The sequence below is a fragment of the Ammospiza nelsoni genome, chromosome 1 (assembly GCF_027579445.1).
Source record: "Ammospiza nelsoni isolate bAmmNel1 chromosome 1, bAmmNel1.pri, whole genome shotgun sequence".
Taxonomy (NCBI): Eukaryota; Metazoa; Chordata; class Aves; order Passeriformes; family Passerellidae; genus Ammospiza; species Ammospiza nelsoni.
Genome location: NC_080633.1, coordinates 35,664,013 through 35,681,575, shown reverse-complemented (window position 1 = coordinate 35,681,575; position 17,563 = coordinate 35,664,013). Strand labels below are relative to the sequence as shown.

Here is a 17,563-nt window from a genome sequence, read left to right as displayed (position 1 = left end):
GGAATGGTAATAAGCAGACTATGGGAACTCTTCATATTTTTAAGTAACTTTGCAGGTAGTGTGTGCTTTCTTTTCTATTGACTGAATTCAAATCTTTGAAAAAGTCTTTATTTTCTATAATTGTATAAGCTTGTACAAAAATGTTTCTATTATACTACCCTGTTATTGCTAGGACAAAGTCTTGAGTGAGTTTTTGAGGTCTGAGACACACACAGGCTTTTGTACTAAAATTATTAACTAAGGCCAAGAGATTTAATTTAATGGTATTACCAATGATGTGCATATTTCCATTTTTAAGTGGTGTGTAGGGGTCATGAGCTGTAGCCCAGGTTGAGACTCCAGACTTGCTTGTAAGTTCAGTTGTTGGGGATCTTGCAGGTGGCTGTGGAGGTGTGACCAGCTTCCCAGCACCGGTTCCTTTAAAAAAAACCGGAGACCAGCACATAAACATCATCATGACTTAACCCAACAGTAAACTACAAAAAAGTGGAGGGGTGTAGAAAGGATTGCAGTATTTGGGGCAAACATACCCACAGCTGTTGTTTGCCAAGCCTGACCACAGATTTGTAGCATTAAGTATTAAATTCAAGTCGCTACTGGAATTGGCTGGGGCTTTCCATTTCCAGTTCTAAGGAAAAGTGTGACATTCTGAAGTGTGGTTTTGTCCCAGTCTGGAAGGGAAGATTATCCTTCCACTTTCACAAGAAGAAGCAGTCTCTTTAAGCAAAGGAAATCAACAGAACAACCACACTAGGTGGTATGTCTAAAAGAAAATTTCCTGATGCTTTGGCAGGAAATGCAATAGAATTATCATTAGTCTTGTGCATTTCACTGAGGAGTTGCAAGGGCCATCAAAATTTACATCTGGAAGAATGCAGGAGTTGAGTGACAGGAAGGGAGCGCAAGGCCTCCAAGTTAGCAGCCTCTCAAAACTGCTTATCCTCCTACATAACCAGGGACAGGCAGGGTAATTTTATGGAAAACACAAATTGAACTACCATGAGAAATGGGCAGCTCAACATAGCAACAGTTCATCAGAGAGTTCTGAGCAGCATTAAGCACCACCACAAGGCACCTGACCTGCTGTACTTACATGGCCTTTCCCCTGGCTCTCAAAGGGAACCTGTAATCTTTCTCCTGACATCTGGCTGCTAAAATACAGGGCACAGAACATTCTCTTTCAGATGTTCCCTGTTAAGTAGCTGTCTCCATTTCTCAAACCCACACAGATCTAGGCTCATGATCATCTTTTTTATTATTTTCATTACATTAGAGGAGTCTAACATAATTTCCCTCTATCATCTACTCAAAGAAATACTGGATAATACCCCATTTCCCAAGTAGTTGGAGAAACCTTCGGCCCAACTACCTTGATTGCAGGAGGCACTGGCTGCTTCCTTTTGGTGAACAGCAGAGGGCTGCAGCCAGATTTGCTTTTGCTCACCTATGGCTGGTAGCTGCCCCATCTCCGTTTCATTATGTTCTCTGGTGTTTCCCAGCTGTTGCCAATATTGCTCCTGCATGGGTACAGCTGCAGATTGGTATCCTAGGCAGGCTGGCACATGAGCAGCTGCTGACCTGGCACACACCATGGTGTGTAGTCTGCTCCCCCACCTGAGCCTGTCAAGTACCACTGCTGGAGACACACCATTGCCAACACAACAGCAAGAAGCAGCCCAGCAGTCCTAAGACTTGTCTCCACTGATCAGCATGTCACTTCCAAGAGTGGCAGCTTAAACGATAAGGCATGTGTGCCCAGTGCTAAGAACTGCCTGGCATCTCAAAAAGCCGAGTGTTTTGGGTGTTCATCACGAGCCGTGCAACCTACGGGTATTCCTCCCATGTGTGCTCTTCATCCCAGCCCCTCCTTGCTCTCCAGTCACCAGTGCAATAGAATGGTTTGGGTTGATAGGCGGCCTTGAAGAACGAAGTAATCTTCAAGGTCCTGTTCCAACCCAAATAATTCTGTGATTTTCCCCGCTAGCCGAAGGGAGGGAAAAGCCTTCTTCCTTCGGAGGTGCCTCTCTCACCTGCGCCTCGGCCGGGTCTCTTCTTCCTGATCTCCCCCACGGCTGCGGGCTGAGGAGGGCCGGGGGTGGGTGGCAGCGGCAGCGACTGGATGTTGCTCGGCTTATGGAACTGTGACAGCAGGTGGGGAGACTTGGGGGGCAGCGGAGGGGGCACGTCGGCACCGCTGAAGGCCGGGGAGGGAGGAAAGGAGAGCCTGTTCGCGGGCGGGGGGTGCCCGTGTGGCGGCGGAGGAGGCGGCGGGGGCGGCAGCGCGGGAGGGGGACAGTCCCTTCCCTCAGCCGGAGCGGCGGCCGCAGACGCCTCGGCGGCCCTGGCCGGCAGCCCGCAGGGGGGCACGGGGGGCAGCGGGGGGGGAGGAGGAAGAGGGGGCGGCGGGGGCGGAGCGCCTGCTTGAGGCTTGGCGGGTTTGTCAGCCTGAGGGGGAGGGAGCGGGGCCGGGGGAGCAGCGCCGGGGGTCACTCCCTTGGCGGGGCGATCGGCCGGAGGGGGCACAGGGGGAGGAGGAGGGAAGGTGAGGGAAGGCTTGCTGGAAGCGGGGGGCGGCGGAGGGGGCGCGGGCAGGCCGGGCCGCCCGGGACCCGCTCCCGCTGCGGCTCGGGAGGTGCCGGCAGGCTCCGGTGGGACAGCTGCCCTTGGAACCTCGGCCGGCTGCGAGGGGGTGCTGCTCGCCTTGGCGGCGCCGCTGCTCGGCGGTGCGGAGGGTCTGGGCGATGCTGCTCGGCCTCCGGAGAGCTTCCCTGCTGGAAACCAGGTATCACATGTTACACACTGGGATTGCACTCCCACTCCTCAGACAGAGCACCCATAAAGGCAAGCTCTTCATCTTCCCCTCTCCAGTGGATACCCGGAGGGATCAAACTCATTCACCCCGGCTGCCCACGCTGTAATACGACTTAGGAGGTGATGCATTCCAGTGGGCACCAGGGATTCTGCTTCGTTATATGACGACCTGCTGGGAGACCTTGCTCCCCCTCCCTGCTCCTCAGCTTCTGCAGAATGAAACAGTTTAAGGAGAAGGAACTTTTCTGCAGAGCCTGAGGCCCTTCATACCAGCCTCATCTTGCCTGGTACAGCCCGCTGGGTATTGAGACTCCCGGTGGAAAGTACACGAGCAGTGTGACACACATCAACTGGCATCCTTCAAGTTGCGTACTTGCTTAGGATCAAAAAATCCACACAAATGTTACAGAAACCTCAGTTCCACGGATAAAAGCCAAGTTTTTAAAAGCAACGCCTCAAAGGCTTTCCGGAAGGCACAGGTTCTGGTATTTCCTTTTTAACAGCAAATGCCTGAAAACTCTTGAACTTACAAAATGTCTTTTCCCAAGTAAATGTCAAGGATTTATCACAAAGCAAGATGTCAAAAAAGGCATCTCATTCGACACTCACATAGTCTGATAGGCATGGCCATAGTTTTAAGAACAACTCAAAGTAGTTACTGCCACTGAAGCTATGTCAAAAGCCGCACCACACACAGTGCTATGCATCTTTGGCTTGCCTTTTGGGAGCAAAAAACCTTCAGGAAGAGCCAAGTTCTGTCTTTCTCTACAAAAATCTACTTTGCTCTGTGCTTCCTGAGCCGGCACCAGCTGCTCAGCAGTGCCAGAGGTCATTACTGTGACTATAAAAGTAATTTCTCATTGATACTGGCACTTCTTGAGGTGAAAGCAGCAGTGGGGCTCCCCATGTGCCTTCCTCCTGTCACTGTGAAGCAACAATACCTTTATTTTTTGGATCAGTAAATTACCTTGTTGGATCAAAGCTATACTCTGTAAAATCCAGAGGGCAAAAATCTTAAATATGAAGCTTTAAAGTCATACACAGGACTGTAATACCATAGAAATATACACTAGTGGAGGAAAGGAATATAACTTTGCCATTTGTTCTGAAATTGATAAGCTCAGATTTCAATACTGTATTCAAGACACAATTAAAAGCTTTCATTAAAATAATGTAAAAACCCCAGCTACAGAGATCTTTTTAATCTCTGTCTTACCAAGTGTGGAGATAGCTTTTTATTTATGTTTTAAGAAATAAGGCACCTGAGATCTAGAAAGGTGGCTTCAATCACATTATTAGTTGAGCCCTCCCTAGTCACAGGATGAACTAAGCATTCACAAGAAAACCCCAATAAAAATCAATCAGTAAAGCTCATCCCAAATTACTTTTCATCCCAAATTTCTGCCCACCCAGCTCTGCTTTCATACAAATGAAGCCCTTACCTGTCATGTCCCTCTGGCCTGCTGGTCTGAGAACAGGAAAGCCACCAGCAAATAAACCTCCCAGAGGCTGCTGAGAGCCACCTTTATCAACAGCTGGGTTACCTCCATCTCTGTTAGCTCCTTTGGGTTCTGTTAAAAAGAACGAAAAATGCAGGATATATCAGAAAGTCATTTCATCCTTGTCCTGAGACTGCTAAGGCCTGGTGGCATAGAAGCCAAGGCTAAACTTTTCCCTGTGCTGTTATACAGGAACTGCTGTCCCTCTCTGACCTGTACCTTGGAGCACAGCACCCTCTGGTGCTCTTCAACCTCATGCAAATCATGACACCAAGAAGTAGCTGTGTTAGGCCTAATACTGAATTTACGTTTCCAGAATTTTTCAGTGGTTTTTTTTGTTCTTTTAATCTAATAAAGAACAATTCTTCTGCTAGAGCCAACAATTCCCACCTAACTATCTTACTGAAATGCTCTTAAGGATTTCATAATTCATTATTTATTTTGGAACAAGGAATGCCTGTTAAGGTGATAACTAACATGAAATGTTAACAGTCATTGATCTCAGAGCAGGATGCAGGTTTAGAAAGTGTCCCCTTTCTGCATCCTAAATCCATACAATGATGCAGACCTTTGCTGATGTTAAACCTGCCCTTCCATTTGGAACTGTCCACCTGACCTCCACCCACACCCGAGGCTCAGCAAAGCTCCCCCAGGGCCTTGCTGAGGAGCCCATGCTCACTTTCAATCTGTGGCGCACTGCGGTCGTTGATTTGGGTCACTTTCCTTAGGCGAGTTCCCTGCTGGATATCGGCCAAGAGCGCATTCCGTGCTTTCTGCTCGTCCTTTCGCAATTTTGGTATCTCTGAGCTTGCCTGTTGACAAGAAGAGCTTTAGATGGGAGGTACAGACAAAAATGCATGTTTAGAAAGGATACACAGGCAAACATGGGATAGAAGATTTGAAATAAGCCCTCCCTGGCAGCTGTCACTCTCAAGCCTTTGAGTTGAATCAACAGGAGCAGCATTTGGTTGTGCAGGAGGCAGGAAAGCTGAAAGTTTAAATAAAACACAAAACTAATACTAGTTAGGCTAATACTGTTGAAAGCAAATTAGGAAGCATGCTTAAATGAAATGTGACCTCATTTGGCCATTTATGGCCTCTGTCCCACAACTCCAGCTCCAACTGCCTCTGACAGCTCTTATCACGCTATTTACAATGCTTTACATCAAAATTTTTATATGTCAAAAAATAATAAATACCTGGTTTATCCACCTTTCTTAGGGAAATAAGATAAATGCATGCTGCACTTGTATTTGAATGTGATCATTAATTATTTAGACTCTCTGTACTGGAGATTAACACCAGTTTAAGCAGAATGCCTTTAGAATAATACAATTATGTTTTTGTAACGTTTCTATCCTAACCAAGCTTGGTAAGTGTAAAGTCAAGTTGTAGTTTAAAGTTCTTTAATAAAACAAAACTTATTCTTTATTCTTACTTCTTCAAGTTTATCATTATATATATTAAAAAGGCATATATTTTAAAAAATTGGAAGTTTCACTTTTTAAAAGCAGATAACAAAGCTGTTATTCCTAAACCTATTGTGATTAACAGAGCAGTCTAATAGAGGAGAATCTTCACATCAGAGGAGCAATGTTCTGCTTGCTTCCAAAATTCCCAGAGATCAGACAACTCCCTAAAGAGAACGAGTACCAGAAATGTTTCCATAGCCCTTAATTTTAGCACCATAGTTGTACTAAAGCTGAACAATACCATCACACTTGAAAAACCCCCAAAGCCAACCCAGCTTGGTAATGGCATTCTGAAAGCAAAACAGAAACTTGAAAACACTTAACCAGCTGCTGAATTAATAATGTGTCTAACTCGTTAATCCCAAGTGAAGAATCCTATCAGTACGATATTATTCGTGGTTATTTTTGTACTTGCTAAAAAAACCCAAACCCAGCCAGTAGGATTTGCTCCGCCCCGCTAGATGGAGCTCCAGACCGCCGCTAACGCCGCCGCATTCTCGAACTCTGATGTAAAAACTCGGAATTACAACCTGCTGATATGTAACCACGTGCTATTTTAAAATGTTAGGAAAATCCCCATTCTGTTACATTTTCCTCGTTTGAAATAGCGCTGCCTGCCCTCGTACTTGCAGAACAGGGAGTCCCACTACCCATTACGAGGCCCCAGAAGAGCTGCCCGTGTCAGCGGTGTTGGACCGTGTACCAGCCACAAACCATTTCCACTCCCGTTCTCTGGAAGTTAACAGTACTTACTGTGAAAAATGGAAATACCATAACTGGAACAAGGGTGATTCCCTTCCTCACAAAAGCTCTTTACCAGTATCTTCAACTTCTTGTGTCTCTACTCCCACTAATGACTTTGCTGTGGCAGGACAAGCAGATCTAGAGGGATCTGATCAAGAGCTATGTTTAAAATTAGACCTAGCAGCTGTCTTTCATTTCTGGGTTCAAGTGTCCATTAATTATGCCAGCTGTCCACTTCACCTCCCAGATCTACTTTTCTGGGCAGACAGGCTATTAGAATACAAAGTCTTGATACCCAGACAGCTATTAGGTTAAAATAACAACTTGAGGTGACTTGTGGCAAGTGACCCATAACTTGATATCGATGTAACACAAGCAAGACAAAAATCTGTGGCATAAAAAAGCAGGACTATTGTTCTGCCATCCCATAATGCAGCATAACAAGCTGCCTCTCTCTTACAGCAGATTCCCCTACTCCAAGCATAACTCCATCCCATGCCCCAGCTGTTTCTTCTTCCTCTTCATGTACATAAGAGATTCAATCTTCCATGCCCAGCCTGGTGGACTCGGATAATTGATTAACTGCTGAGGAGCTTGATATGGATTCTTTTTTTCCATTACAAAGTCAAGATGGTCTGGGGTGTAGTGTGCCTGGTTTCACAGCAGGCAGAGCTCCTTTGGATGTTTTGTTTGCTGCCCGCACTTCCAAGGCCAGTGATAATCCTTGCCAAGCATCTTTTCACCAGGTAAGTATCTCACCATCTACTGGTGTCCAGCATTTGCAAATTTCTGAATTTACCATATTGTTTTTTGTGACAACCTTCCTTTCTTTGATGAAGAAATAAATCTTGGATTCACAATCATGCTGTGCTTGCATAGCACAAGCACAGACAACAAACATGTAAGTTCTGCATCAAGAGAAAAACAAAGAGGAACTCTTATGGCTGTCAAATATTCAGCCCTGATCACATGCAATAGAAGTGTTTCAGCAGGAAGACAAATACATTTTAAGTTACAGAGGGAAAACAGCTGCAAGACAAAACATGTAATTCTTAGGCTACTTTCTACCCCACTATCTGCAGGGCAGCCTCACTTATTTATAAAAAGAAAAACATCTCAGTATTTCAATGAAAATCAGAAGGGAAGTGGAGAAGAATGTGAAGATAATTTTTTTTATCAGATGCCAGAGCTGCCTCAGGTAACACAGAGTGAAATTAAATTCCATACTTTATTTACAGGAATTGGTAAGGGAATGGTTGGGTTCTCATTACCTTAGCAACCACTAGGTTATTCTGCTACTATTTCAGACACAATGAACGTCACGTTCAGTACATACTTAGAAACAGAATGGAACAAACCACACATGTAAATAGCCTGAACATAAGAATTACTTCCTTTTCATCTCACCCAACTCCACCACGTTTTGTCTTCAGCGTCCTAAATTACACACTCAGCTATGATATGCAGTAAAGTATAGGACTAATGTTTTGGCTATCTGTCAGGTCTTCAAAATACTTGTAAATAGGAAAATATCATCAAATCATATTTTTTAGAGTGATGTTTCAGACTGTAAATCATCAATGTTGGAAATAAACATTTCAGAATTTGAAGCTGGTAACTTAGACTAGTGGAACTATGAATGAGGACAGATGAATATAGAGAGAGATCTAAATCAGTGCAGCTTGAGGTTGCTTGAAAAGAACAACAAACCAAAACATGTTTCCCCGCTGCGACTTGGAGGGGGGAAAGGAGAAAGAAAATGCACAATGTAAAAACGTCAAATGTAAAACTGAAAGTGACTATATTACAAATAATGGTCATATCCCTGAAACTAAAGCCTGCATTCCAAGTCCCACAAACCGGGACCCAGAAGGGGGCTCCAGCAGCAAGCCTGAATTAGCAAGTATGGCAAGGAAGGATAGTACACTCCTCCAGTATTTCTCATCCTTTCAGAGAAAACAGTGTGAGCAAAAATGGAATCACAAGCTCAGTTCTGGTCTCCAGATTTTTAAAATTACATTGTGGAAACCTAGAGGTGCAAAAGAAAGAGCAAAGAAGTGCTCAAGACACTGGAGGCAACAGCTCAGATTTCAGCAACTCTGTTTTGACTGTCAGCCTTGAAGTCTGGGGGGTGGTCTGCCTGCACACGACAACTTGTACTGGGAATGGTGGGGAGGACTCAGCAGCAGAGACAGGCATTTGGTGAATTAATGTGAGGTGCAAACAGACAAGCCACAGACAGCAGTGGATTATCAATCTCTTGATAATACTTCAGATCAAGGTTGGATCCTCTCTGGCAGAAGTGGTTTTTGTGAAGCACAAGTCACCAGGTCCTGTGCAGAGTTACTTGGTGAGGTGCAGCGCCCTGTGGCGGAGTAGCACAGCTAGGGATTTGTAACTTCCAGTTAGGAGTTCTGTGAAAGTGGATTGCTTAGTTTAGAAGAACAAGTCTCTATTTTTACACTTTCTATACATGGACCACTCCAGGCTTGACCCTGAATAATCACAATCTTAATACCCTAAATTGAGTTGTATCAGACAAATTAAGAACTGAGAGACTTTTTCTAGGGAAAACTGACTGAAATCCATGGCAATGAGCTCCATTTCTGGGTACACTCTGCTGTGATATTTGCATCACCTTCAGAATGTCACTTTACATCCTGCAAGACAGATGGGAGCATTGACCTACCCTCTGGGCTCCTACGATACTTAAAATATTTAACAGACATATGTGCTCAGATACTAAAGTGATGTAAATGCAGAAGACACCAGCCATTTGGAAAAATTTATATTAATACTAATTATAATCTTCAGATTTTAAAGAGTACCCCTGCACACAGAAAAGGGGAAATCCTCTGGACTCTGGACAGGTAGTTCAGTCACAGTTCATACATACTGTCCCATAAAAGGCTTGTATTTACTCTGATTTTAAATATGCTCTTGAATGCATTTGTAAAGTACTGCAGGTAATACAGATCTACATAAACAGGACAGCTGCAGGAAAAATGTACCTCTAACCTCTGGGACAACCCAATAGCCAGGCAGTCACGGGCCCTTCTTTCAGAGTAAACCTATCCGGTATGTGAAAAGATGATCCAGTACTAAAATGATCCAGTTCTAAATTAGATAGGAGCCATAAGTAAGATAAAATAAAGCATTATTCCATCCAAAGGCACTACATACTTTTACTCAGAGAACTTAATAGTACCGAGTATTTACACTTCTAATGTGCAATGAATTGTATCATCATAGTAGATTCCTTCTCCTGGTCAAATTTTACAGGAAACACTGGGAAGACACCTGTGCATAAGATTATTTATTTATCTGAAATAGATAAAAAACTAAAACAAAAAAAGTCAAAACATATTTAGCTTTTCCCTAATTATTTTGTGAGACATATAACGATAACATTTAAGACCAATCAATACATTTGCCATCGGAATTTTATTATGGGCAGAAGGAAAGCTCTCTCTTTTGCTGACAATATAAATTATTTCTATGATTCTGGTGGCAATTAACCTTCTTCTCTCCCATTACCAGTTTTTCCTCCTGTAGAAAAAATCCCCCAGATTCAATGCAGAGATCAAGCACAGGTACTGGCAGAAGGCACAAGCAGCATATATTTTAGTGGAAAAAAAGACTGAGGACACCCCTTGCTTTCTTATTTTTCTCTGCCATGCTCAGCCAAACCTGCACAGATCCAGGCTGAGGCAAGTGATTTTCACCACTGCAGCAAGAAACTCCTGAGGTTTGGCTTTTAAGGAAGGGAGAGAGAGTGCAGCAAGATAAAGGCTAAGCAGAAAGCTCTAGGATAAAGGGTATTTGATCACAGAGACAAATATTTATGGGGGGAAAAAAAATTGTTCCTGAGCCAGTCCTGGCCTTCTCTGGCATCCAATCTGTCATGATTCAGAGACGCAAACTAAAAAATGCAAGAGAAAAAGCCTACAAACATGACAGTGGACAATTAAAACCAGCGTCTAAAACAGCAGGTAGGGCAAAACAAGCAAGAGCTGTGGAGGCAGTGTAGTCAGTATTGTGATAGTGCCAGCTCTGGTCAAAGAAAATGTCTGTCAATAATGAAAAACAACTAAAACATCTAAACCTTAAATAAGGTATGTCTAAAACATCAAGAAAGAGCAGAAACCACTGGAAATATAACAAAATTCCCCAAACATTATTTCAATATTAACAATAACCAAAATTCTGGTGTAAACAAATACAGATTTTTCAGGAAAGAGGACAAAAAAGGTGAAGCTGGCTGCCTAATGCAGAATGTGCGTCATGTCAGAGATAGCTGAAATAGGAGAGAAAAACACAGCTTGTTTGTGGTTGGTAAATCATCTGAGGAAGGATGATGAATGTTCTTACTACCCATATGGCACCACAAGACTTTCCAAGCAGTGGAGAATGAAGGGAGAGATGATAACTGGGTCCCCATCCAGCCACAAATCTCCTACTCCTTTGAAGGAAGGGCAGGCACTGGATTGGTGCTCACAACAGTCTGGAAGGGCAGAGCTCTTGCGTAAGGGGCCTCAAAGGGCATGAGTGTGTTAAAATACCCTTCTGGGACCACTGATGATAAAAAAGAGTGGACCAAGAACAGGGGAGACCTGCTTGCAAGCGACCTACTCTGTAGCTTCCTTCCACTTAACCACAAGCTGCTGACCACAAGAGTTCCATAAGGAGAGTTCTGTAACCATCAGGACTAAGGTATTCAAACGAATTCAGCTCCTCAAGGACTGCATCCTTTCCAAAAGCAGAACTGACAGAAAAAAGTAGTATTGCCAGTAAGATGCCAGAACAGTCTAACAAAGTACAATGTCTAACTTTTTACTAAAAGAATGAGGTTCTTTTGGAACAAAGTAAAACATGGAAAGTTGACCAGAAATTTCAGTGTAAGCTGACCAGCATGTCTTCCTTGACAATGCACAGGATTATAAAAGTCATCTATCCAATTGTAGCTCAGCATGAAATCTGAAACCCCAGAGGAATTTGGAACTTGATTCCAAGATCAATCCACTATTACTAGTTTTGAATTATGCCAGGAAGCAATGATTTTACATTTGCAGCAGAAACAGTTTGCCCAGCAGGCAAGAGCATTGCTTTTACAAAGAATTCTCAAACCAGCAGCCAAAGTCTTCACCGGGAATGTGCCAAGAAAAGCAGTAGCAACAAAAAGAAGAAGCTTATTAAAATAATAAACTGAGTTTCCAGCACATCACACAAACTGGAATACAGAAAAACACGGTCATCCCTCTTGTATTTCCATTACACATGCATCAGGTGTGGTCTCACTCATGCACTGTCAAATACAAAATAAAATAATCAAAATAATCCCCCCTTCCAGTTTAAGGAAAAATCTAACAAGTCTGAACAACAAAGTAGATGTCTTTTTTATTTTAAGTATTTTAAACTGCTTTTTTCTAAACAAGCTTGGGAGATCTGGTACCTGACAGTTTTGGTTCTGTTCACAAGAGAGTGCTGACCTCTAATTTAAAGCTTTTTAATTATGGGAGACCTCACCACAGTGCATGACTCTACCTGCACAGTCATTTGGAAGATCAGAGCCACTTCTGTGTTTCTGCTGTGTGGCATAGGACGAGACCAATTAATTCTTGGCACGTGGTCTGCCTGGGCAAACGTGGCACTCTCTCAGCCTTCTAGCAAGCTGAGCTTCAAATGCTTCCCATGCGAGGGGTCACTCTCCAGCCAACTTTTCTGAGGGAACCCACATGAGGGAACCTGCCAAATTGCTTCCTGGCAGCTTATGAAATAATTGTTTCAACAGAATGACAGGACCAGCACTTGACAATTGCACCTACACCCAGCTCAGTACTGATCACCCATGATCTCAGTCTCCACGGCACAAAGTTCTGCAGTCTGAGCCTTCAGGTTGAAAAGGTCACCGAGCAACGTGTGTACTTAGATAGGCTGAGTCTACCCCAACCTTGTTTCTCAGCTCCCAGCCAGGGAAGCAGTGCAAAAGTTGTTTCAGATCTCTTCCTGGCACTACAGCCACCGCCTAGTCCTGGCTTTAGTCCCAAGCAGTGAGGCCTTTCAGTGTTAGCAGAGCCTGGTGCCTGCGCTGCACCTGCTCAAAGCAACCACCACACACAATGGCAGGGAACAAACACAAAACCAGCATAGCAGGAGCGACTTTCTTCCAAATCTATGTTCCCAGTGCTCATTTTAAATACCACCAGGAATCACTGGTGGTATTTAAATACCACTGCACCCAAGAAACCCTTTGTCCCTTATGCTAGCACCACTGTATCAGATAATATAAAATCTTGTATACTAAAGGGTTCAACTGCTCCTGCCTCAAATGGAGCAGGGGGGTTATTCACTAGGGTGCACTTAAGGTTTTCCAGTGTGGGTTGCTAGATTTCTGTACCTGAATACAAAAAATGCAACAGAATAAGTAGGATCATTTGTACCTGCTGAGCTTTTCTGTAGGTATTTAACTTTCTGACACCCGCATTTTAAATGTAAATTCTGACTATTCTTGTACTAAAAGAAAACATGCAGTAACAGAAGCCATCAAAATTAAGGCAGTATAAAATTTAAACTACTCTAAAAGTGTTTCCCAGCAGTCCAGAAAGATCACAAGTCAAATACCAAAAATACCCTGAGACTGGCTTCAAAAGCTAATTCTGGACTTCATTTATTGATTTCTAAAATTTTGTGATTTGAAGTCCCATGATAGCCTCTGTATCAATGAAAAGAAAGGGAAAACTCTTACATAAACAAGGAAATCTGAGGGCCTGGCATTGCAATGAAAATGTCAAACAGCACAAGGCTGAAAACATTGCCATGGGAGCTGGTGACACTAGCACTGTTTATTCTCTCTGCCTACCACTGCAGATTCCCCAGAATGACAAGGGATACCATTAGAAGGGGCAACAAAACCTTCAGCAGGTAACAACCTGTACACATCACAATTTAATCTCTAAGAACACTAGGCTATTTCTCATACCCAGTTACCTGTGCAGAAGCTACTGATCATTCTAAAACTTCTTTTAGCATCCACACAAAATTATGGTTAACCCAAGAGAGAACAACGAGAAATTGGCATTTCTTGCACTCTCACCTTCCAGTCATTCAGAGAAGTCCTACTCAAGTGCTGCTATAATTTTGAGCTCTCTTTTAATTAAAAGGCTAAAAGTATAATATTAATTGACAGATGGAATGTAATATGTAGCCACTGCATACACTAGAGATGGGCTATTAAGGGCATTATTACTTTGTGGTTAGAATGGTAAATTAACCTGTTAGTTGTTTGCAGCTAGGCTGCTTCTGGTACCTGGGCTCGATCATTTACAGCTGGTAAATCCACTCTGCAATTTCCATACTTGTATATTATACAGATGAAAAACGAAGAGAAAGAATGCTCTTCAAATGCATTCCATTCCACTCAGACATATGACATTATGAAGAAACCTGCAGAACATTCTCTAAATATATTTAAAATAGTGACATAAGAGTTCTTAAGTGAAGCATTCAAGAAGATTAGCAGCTAGGAACTACATGCAATCCATGCCCCGTACCTGTCCAGATGAAACAGAGCAATGACAGTCTAGTATTTATGTTTTCTTTTCATCTTTCCTACATTTCACAGCTCCCACTTACTCTGTGTTTCTCGACCAGAAATAGAGAAAGCTACAGCAGCAACACTTTGAGACACCACAGCTATGCAATCTCAATTTTCCAACAGCTGAAAATTAAGTCAAACCACACAAAATCACACAAAGATACAGCTTTTTTTTTTTTTTACATGATTGACTCTCACTTCTTTATGAAAGCAGATGGTGTGAGATATGATATATTATTAAAACACTGTAAATTCAGTATGCTTTATTTCATCTGGAACAAAGCACTCAAAAATTTCAGCTGTGCTTTGTCCAGCCCTCAGCACAGTCTGTATGATCAGTCAGTCAGCAACAAGATTACCAAGCCTGCACTTTCCCTCACTCCGGTGTGTTTTACCTATCAGCAATAAATACTGTGCTTTAGTATCTCCCTAGGCTCCATGACAAAGTACTAAATATGATCTTACACCTCAGATAAAATTTTAATAAACACATTCCTAACTATTTTGCTCTTGGCACCATGCACAATGCTGTTCTTTCAGTATTACACTTGCATGTCTAGGGGTCTGAATAGAAACTTGAGAGATTACTTTAATTTTTACAATAAATAATTAGCAAGCATGACCAAAAATTTATGCATATGAGTGCTCATATGTGCACATTCACTCATACTATATTTGGTAAGATCAAATCAAAATACCATAAATCATCATTATCTTCAGCCAAGATGTTTTACATATGCTGTTTGTTCTCTTTCCAAAGAACAGTAGTGCTAAATGTCAGAGGAACAAAACCAACTCCCACACAACTTCAGATGAACACTGTAGCTCTCTGAAATTCTTGTGAAGCTGAAGGAAACAGCTCAGCAAGGTTTTCAATCTAACAACTGCATGAAGGAGGGGAAAAAACACCCCCCCCCAAGGAAAACTATCAGGTGATGTTTTGCTCAACCTCAGAAATCCTTCTGTGTAAATCAGGATTTTATCATAACATTATATCATGAGGAATTGCTTTTCTGAGTTTTCTATTACAGAGTAGAAAATAAGAAGAGAATAAAAAACTTGGTAAACACTGACAGGTTTATCTACAACAGTCATTCTGTTTTTAATTTTTTAGAATTCTTAATAAGAATGAGGTAATTATTATGCTTAATCCACATGCTATTCTAGCATTCACCATTGTTTCAAGGTTCACATTTCTATCACCAAAGTAAGCATTTTACTTTCTCCTTCTGCTAGCCTTGTTTCTAGTGTGCAACAAGGCAGCAAATAAACACTTGGTGCTACTTTATGAGCTTTAATTATCTGATCCATTGTGATTTTGGGGGTTAATTTCTATGCTAAGACTTTATTCATAACAATTCTAAAGAGAACAGAAGTATTTTCTTAAACTCCACAAACACATGAATCATTAAACAAACATCTCTGAGTAAGGCACAACCCAGCAGGGCTGCTACACATCCACACTTCCTCCAATATTAACATTTTAATAGGTGATGACTGATCTTAACATTACAAATTCATATATACAGAGGCCACACAGCAGTGAGCAGCCTTCCCTGCAGGTAATAAGTGAACAGGGTTTATCAAAGCAAAATTCTCTCTTGATCCTTTTCTTGGGAAATTAGGTAGAGAAAAATTTGAATCATCTCAGTGGTGACACACACTCCAGAAAATATGACAAGCCAAAACTAACCTGGTTGCCTCATATGCCAAGCCTAAAGGCAGGACTGGTAAAAGAAATAGATTGGGAATAGAATTAAATTTTTCATGAGCAGAAAGCTTTAAAAATAACCCACAACTACCAACTTCATCCCCATGACCACCAACAAAAACTACTAAAACAACCTACCTTACATGGCATGCCCATAAACTAAAAGAGCTTTAGAAAAAGCCTCCTGTGTAAGTGTGCTTTGTTAAGGTGTAGAGGAAAAGGGAACATAAAGAGAATCAAATTCTATAAGCCAGTGCCAGAAAATACATCAGGGCATAGTTTTATTCTGCCTACTCACCCCTCTCATCTCTATGACCCCCCAGAAGGTAGGCATTTGAAGACATGGTCAATTAATCTAATTAGCTGTATTTGCATTTTGACTCAGCCACCTGCATCTGCTACAGCAGACATCCCACCATTCCCTCCTGAGAAATCCAGCAATTTGTTTCCTTTTAAGTTTGGTCTAACAGCCAGTAGTTTTTTTAGCTGTTGGGCACAGGTGGCTCTTAGCATGTCTAAAATACCATCTCCAAATCACTTTGCATTGTCTTGTAACAACTTTTGTGAACAAAATTCAGTGCAAGTACTTACAGAATATCAGCAAGTGCAAAAGTCTTAGAAAACAGTAGGGACAAGGCCAAAAAACACTAGGAAGGAAGTTTCTTCTGCCTTAAGATTCAACAGGACAAAAAAGTTATGTGCCATCAGTGATTAGAATTTCCATGAAGTAAGGATTACAAAATTATTTGGGATCAAGGCTCACAATATTAGCAAAGAAAATGTGCAGAGGAAACATAATGTGGTGACTACTTCTGCTCAAAATCTCTTGATAGTGAAAGCAAGAGGAAAGTATAGTTCTCATCCATAACTAGAAAAGCAAGACAAGTCCGTGGTACCCCTGCAATAGCATAATGAAAAACTACAGGTCCTGTGTGTCCACTACACACAGACATTTTTCTTTTAACATAAATCACATAAATTAAACAAGTGGCTCACCCACATATCAATAGTAAAATTAAAACCTAACTTTTAATTTCTGACATGCAAATCATACTCTGATTTAATCATACCAGTATAATAAAAATCACTGTGCTGTTTACTTTGGAACTTCTCCAGCTGTTGGGCAAATAATAAGTTATTTGCTTTGTAGGTTTTCCTTAAAGCTATACGCCTGTAAAAATTTTTCCTTCTTCCATCCCCAACTGTAGATCTAGCAGCTGTAACAACAGCTGAGGAGATCAGCAACTGTAAAAGACAAATGCCAATTTCTAGAAAAGGGCTTACCAGTAAAAGAAAATAGGGTCTGTAGCAAGTTTCTGAAGACTCCCCAACTATAAGGTTTTACTCTGTAACTTGGCACCAGCTGGAGAGCAGCCTCCTACTCTGTGCTTCTGCTGAACTCACCAGGCAGATTCCTGATCCTGTCTCTCATTCAGTTTTGACAGGGAAAAGTAATTTTGCTGTTGCAGAAAAAACAATGTCCTACCATGCTATTTTATTAATTATTTGTGTTGATTCATATACTCTTTTTAGTATCAAGACTTATTAAAAGCAAAGCTTCAATATCAGACAATAACTAGAAACACATCTAGTATGTATCATGTCACCAAGATGGAGCTGACTCAAAATTCTGCATGACTTATAGAGAGACCATCCATTTGAAACAGAATGATCCAACTACAATATGAAAACAAGCCTTCTTGTATCAAAACCCTGCCACAGGAGTGGGTTT

At 42.0% G+C, this 17,563-nt stretch overlaps 1 protein-coding gene across 5 annotated transcripts in view; it reads right to left on the bottom strand.

Moving 5' to 3' along the window:
• WIPF3 (WAS/WASL interacting protein family member 3) overlaps positions 1 to 17,563 on the bottom strand; it is a 34,804-nt gene that overhangs the window by 1,925 nt on the left and 15,316 nt on the right. For 3 of the 5 annotated variants that reach the window (XM_059477154.1, XM_059477163.1, XM_059477171.1), the window contains 4 exons: positions 4,990 to 5,122; positions 4,254 to 4,382; positions 2,031 to 2,771; positions 271 to 417 (listed from right to left, as the gene is read on the bottom strand). In XM_059477154.1, the coding sequence (XP_059333137.1) occupies positions 271 to 417; positions 2,031 to 2,771; positions 4,254 to 4,382; positions 4,990 to 5,122 (1,150 nt within the window). Of the gene's footprint in view, positions 1 to 270; positions 418 to 2,030; positions 2,772 to 4,253; positions 4,383 to 4,989; positions 5,123 to 6,535; positions 6,629 to 17,563 lie in introns of those variants that run through there. The other 2 variants (XM_059477187.1, XM_059477179.1) reach the window with 2 other exon arrangements.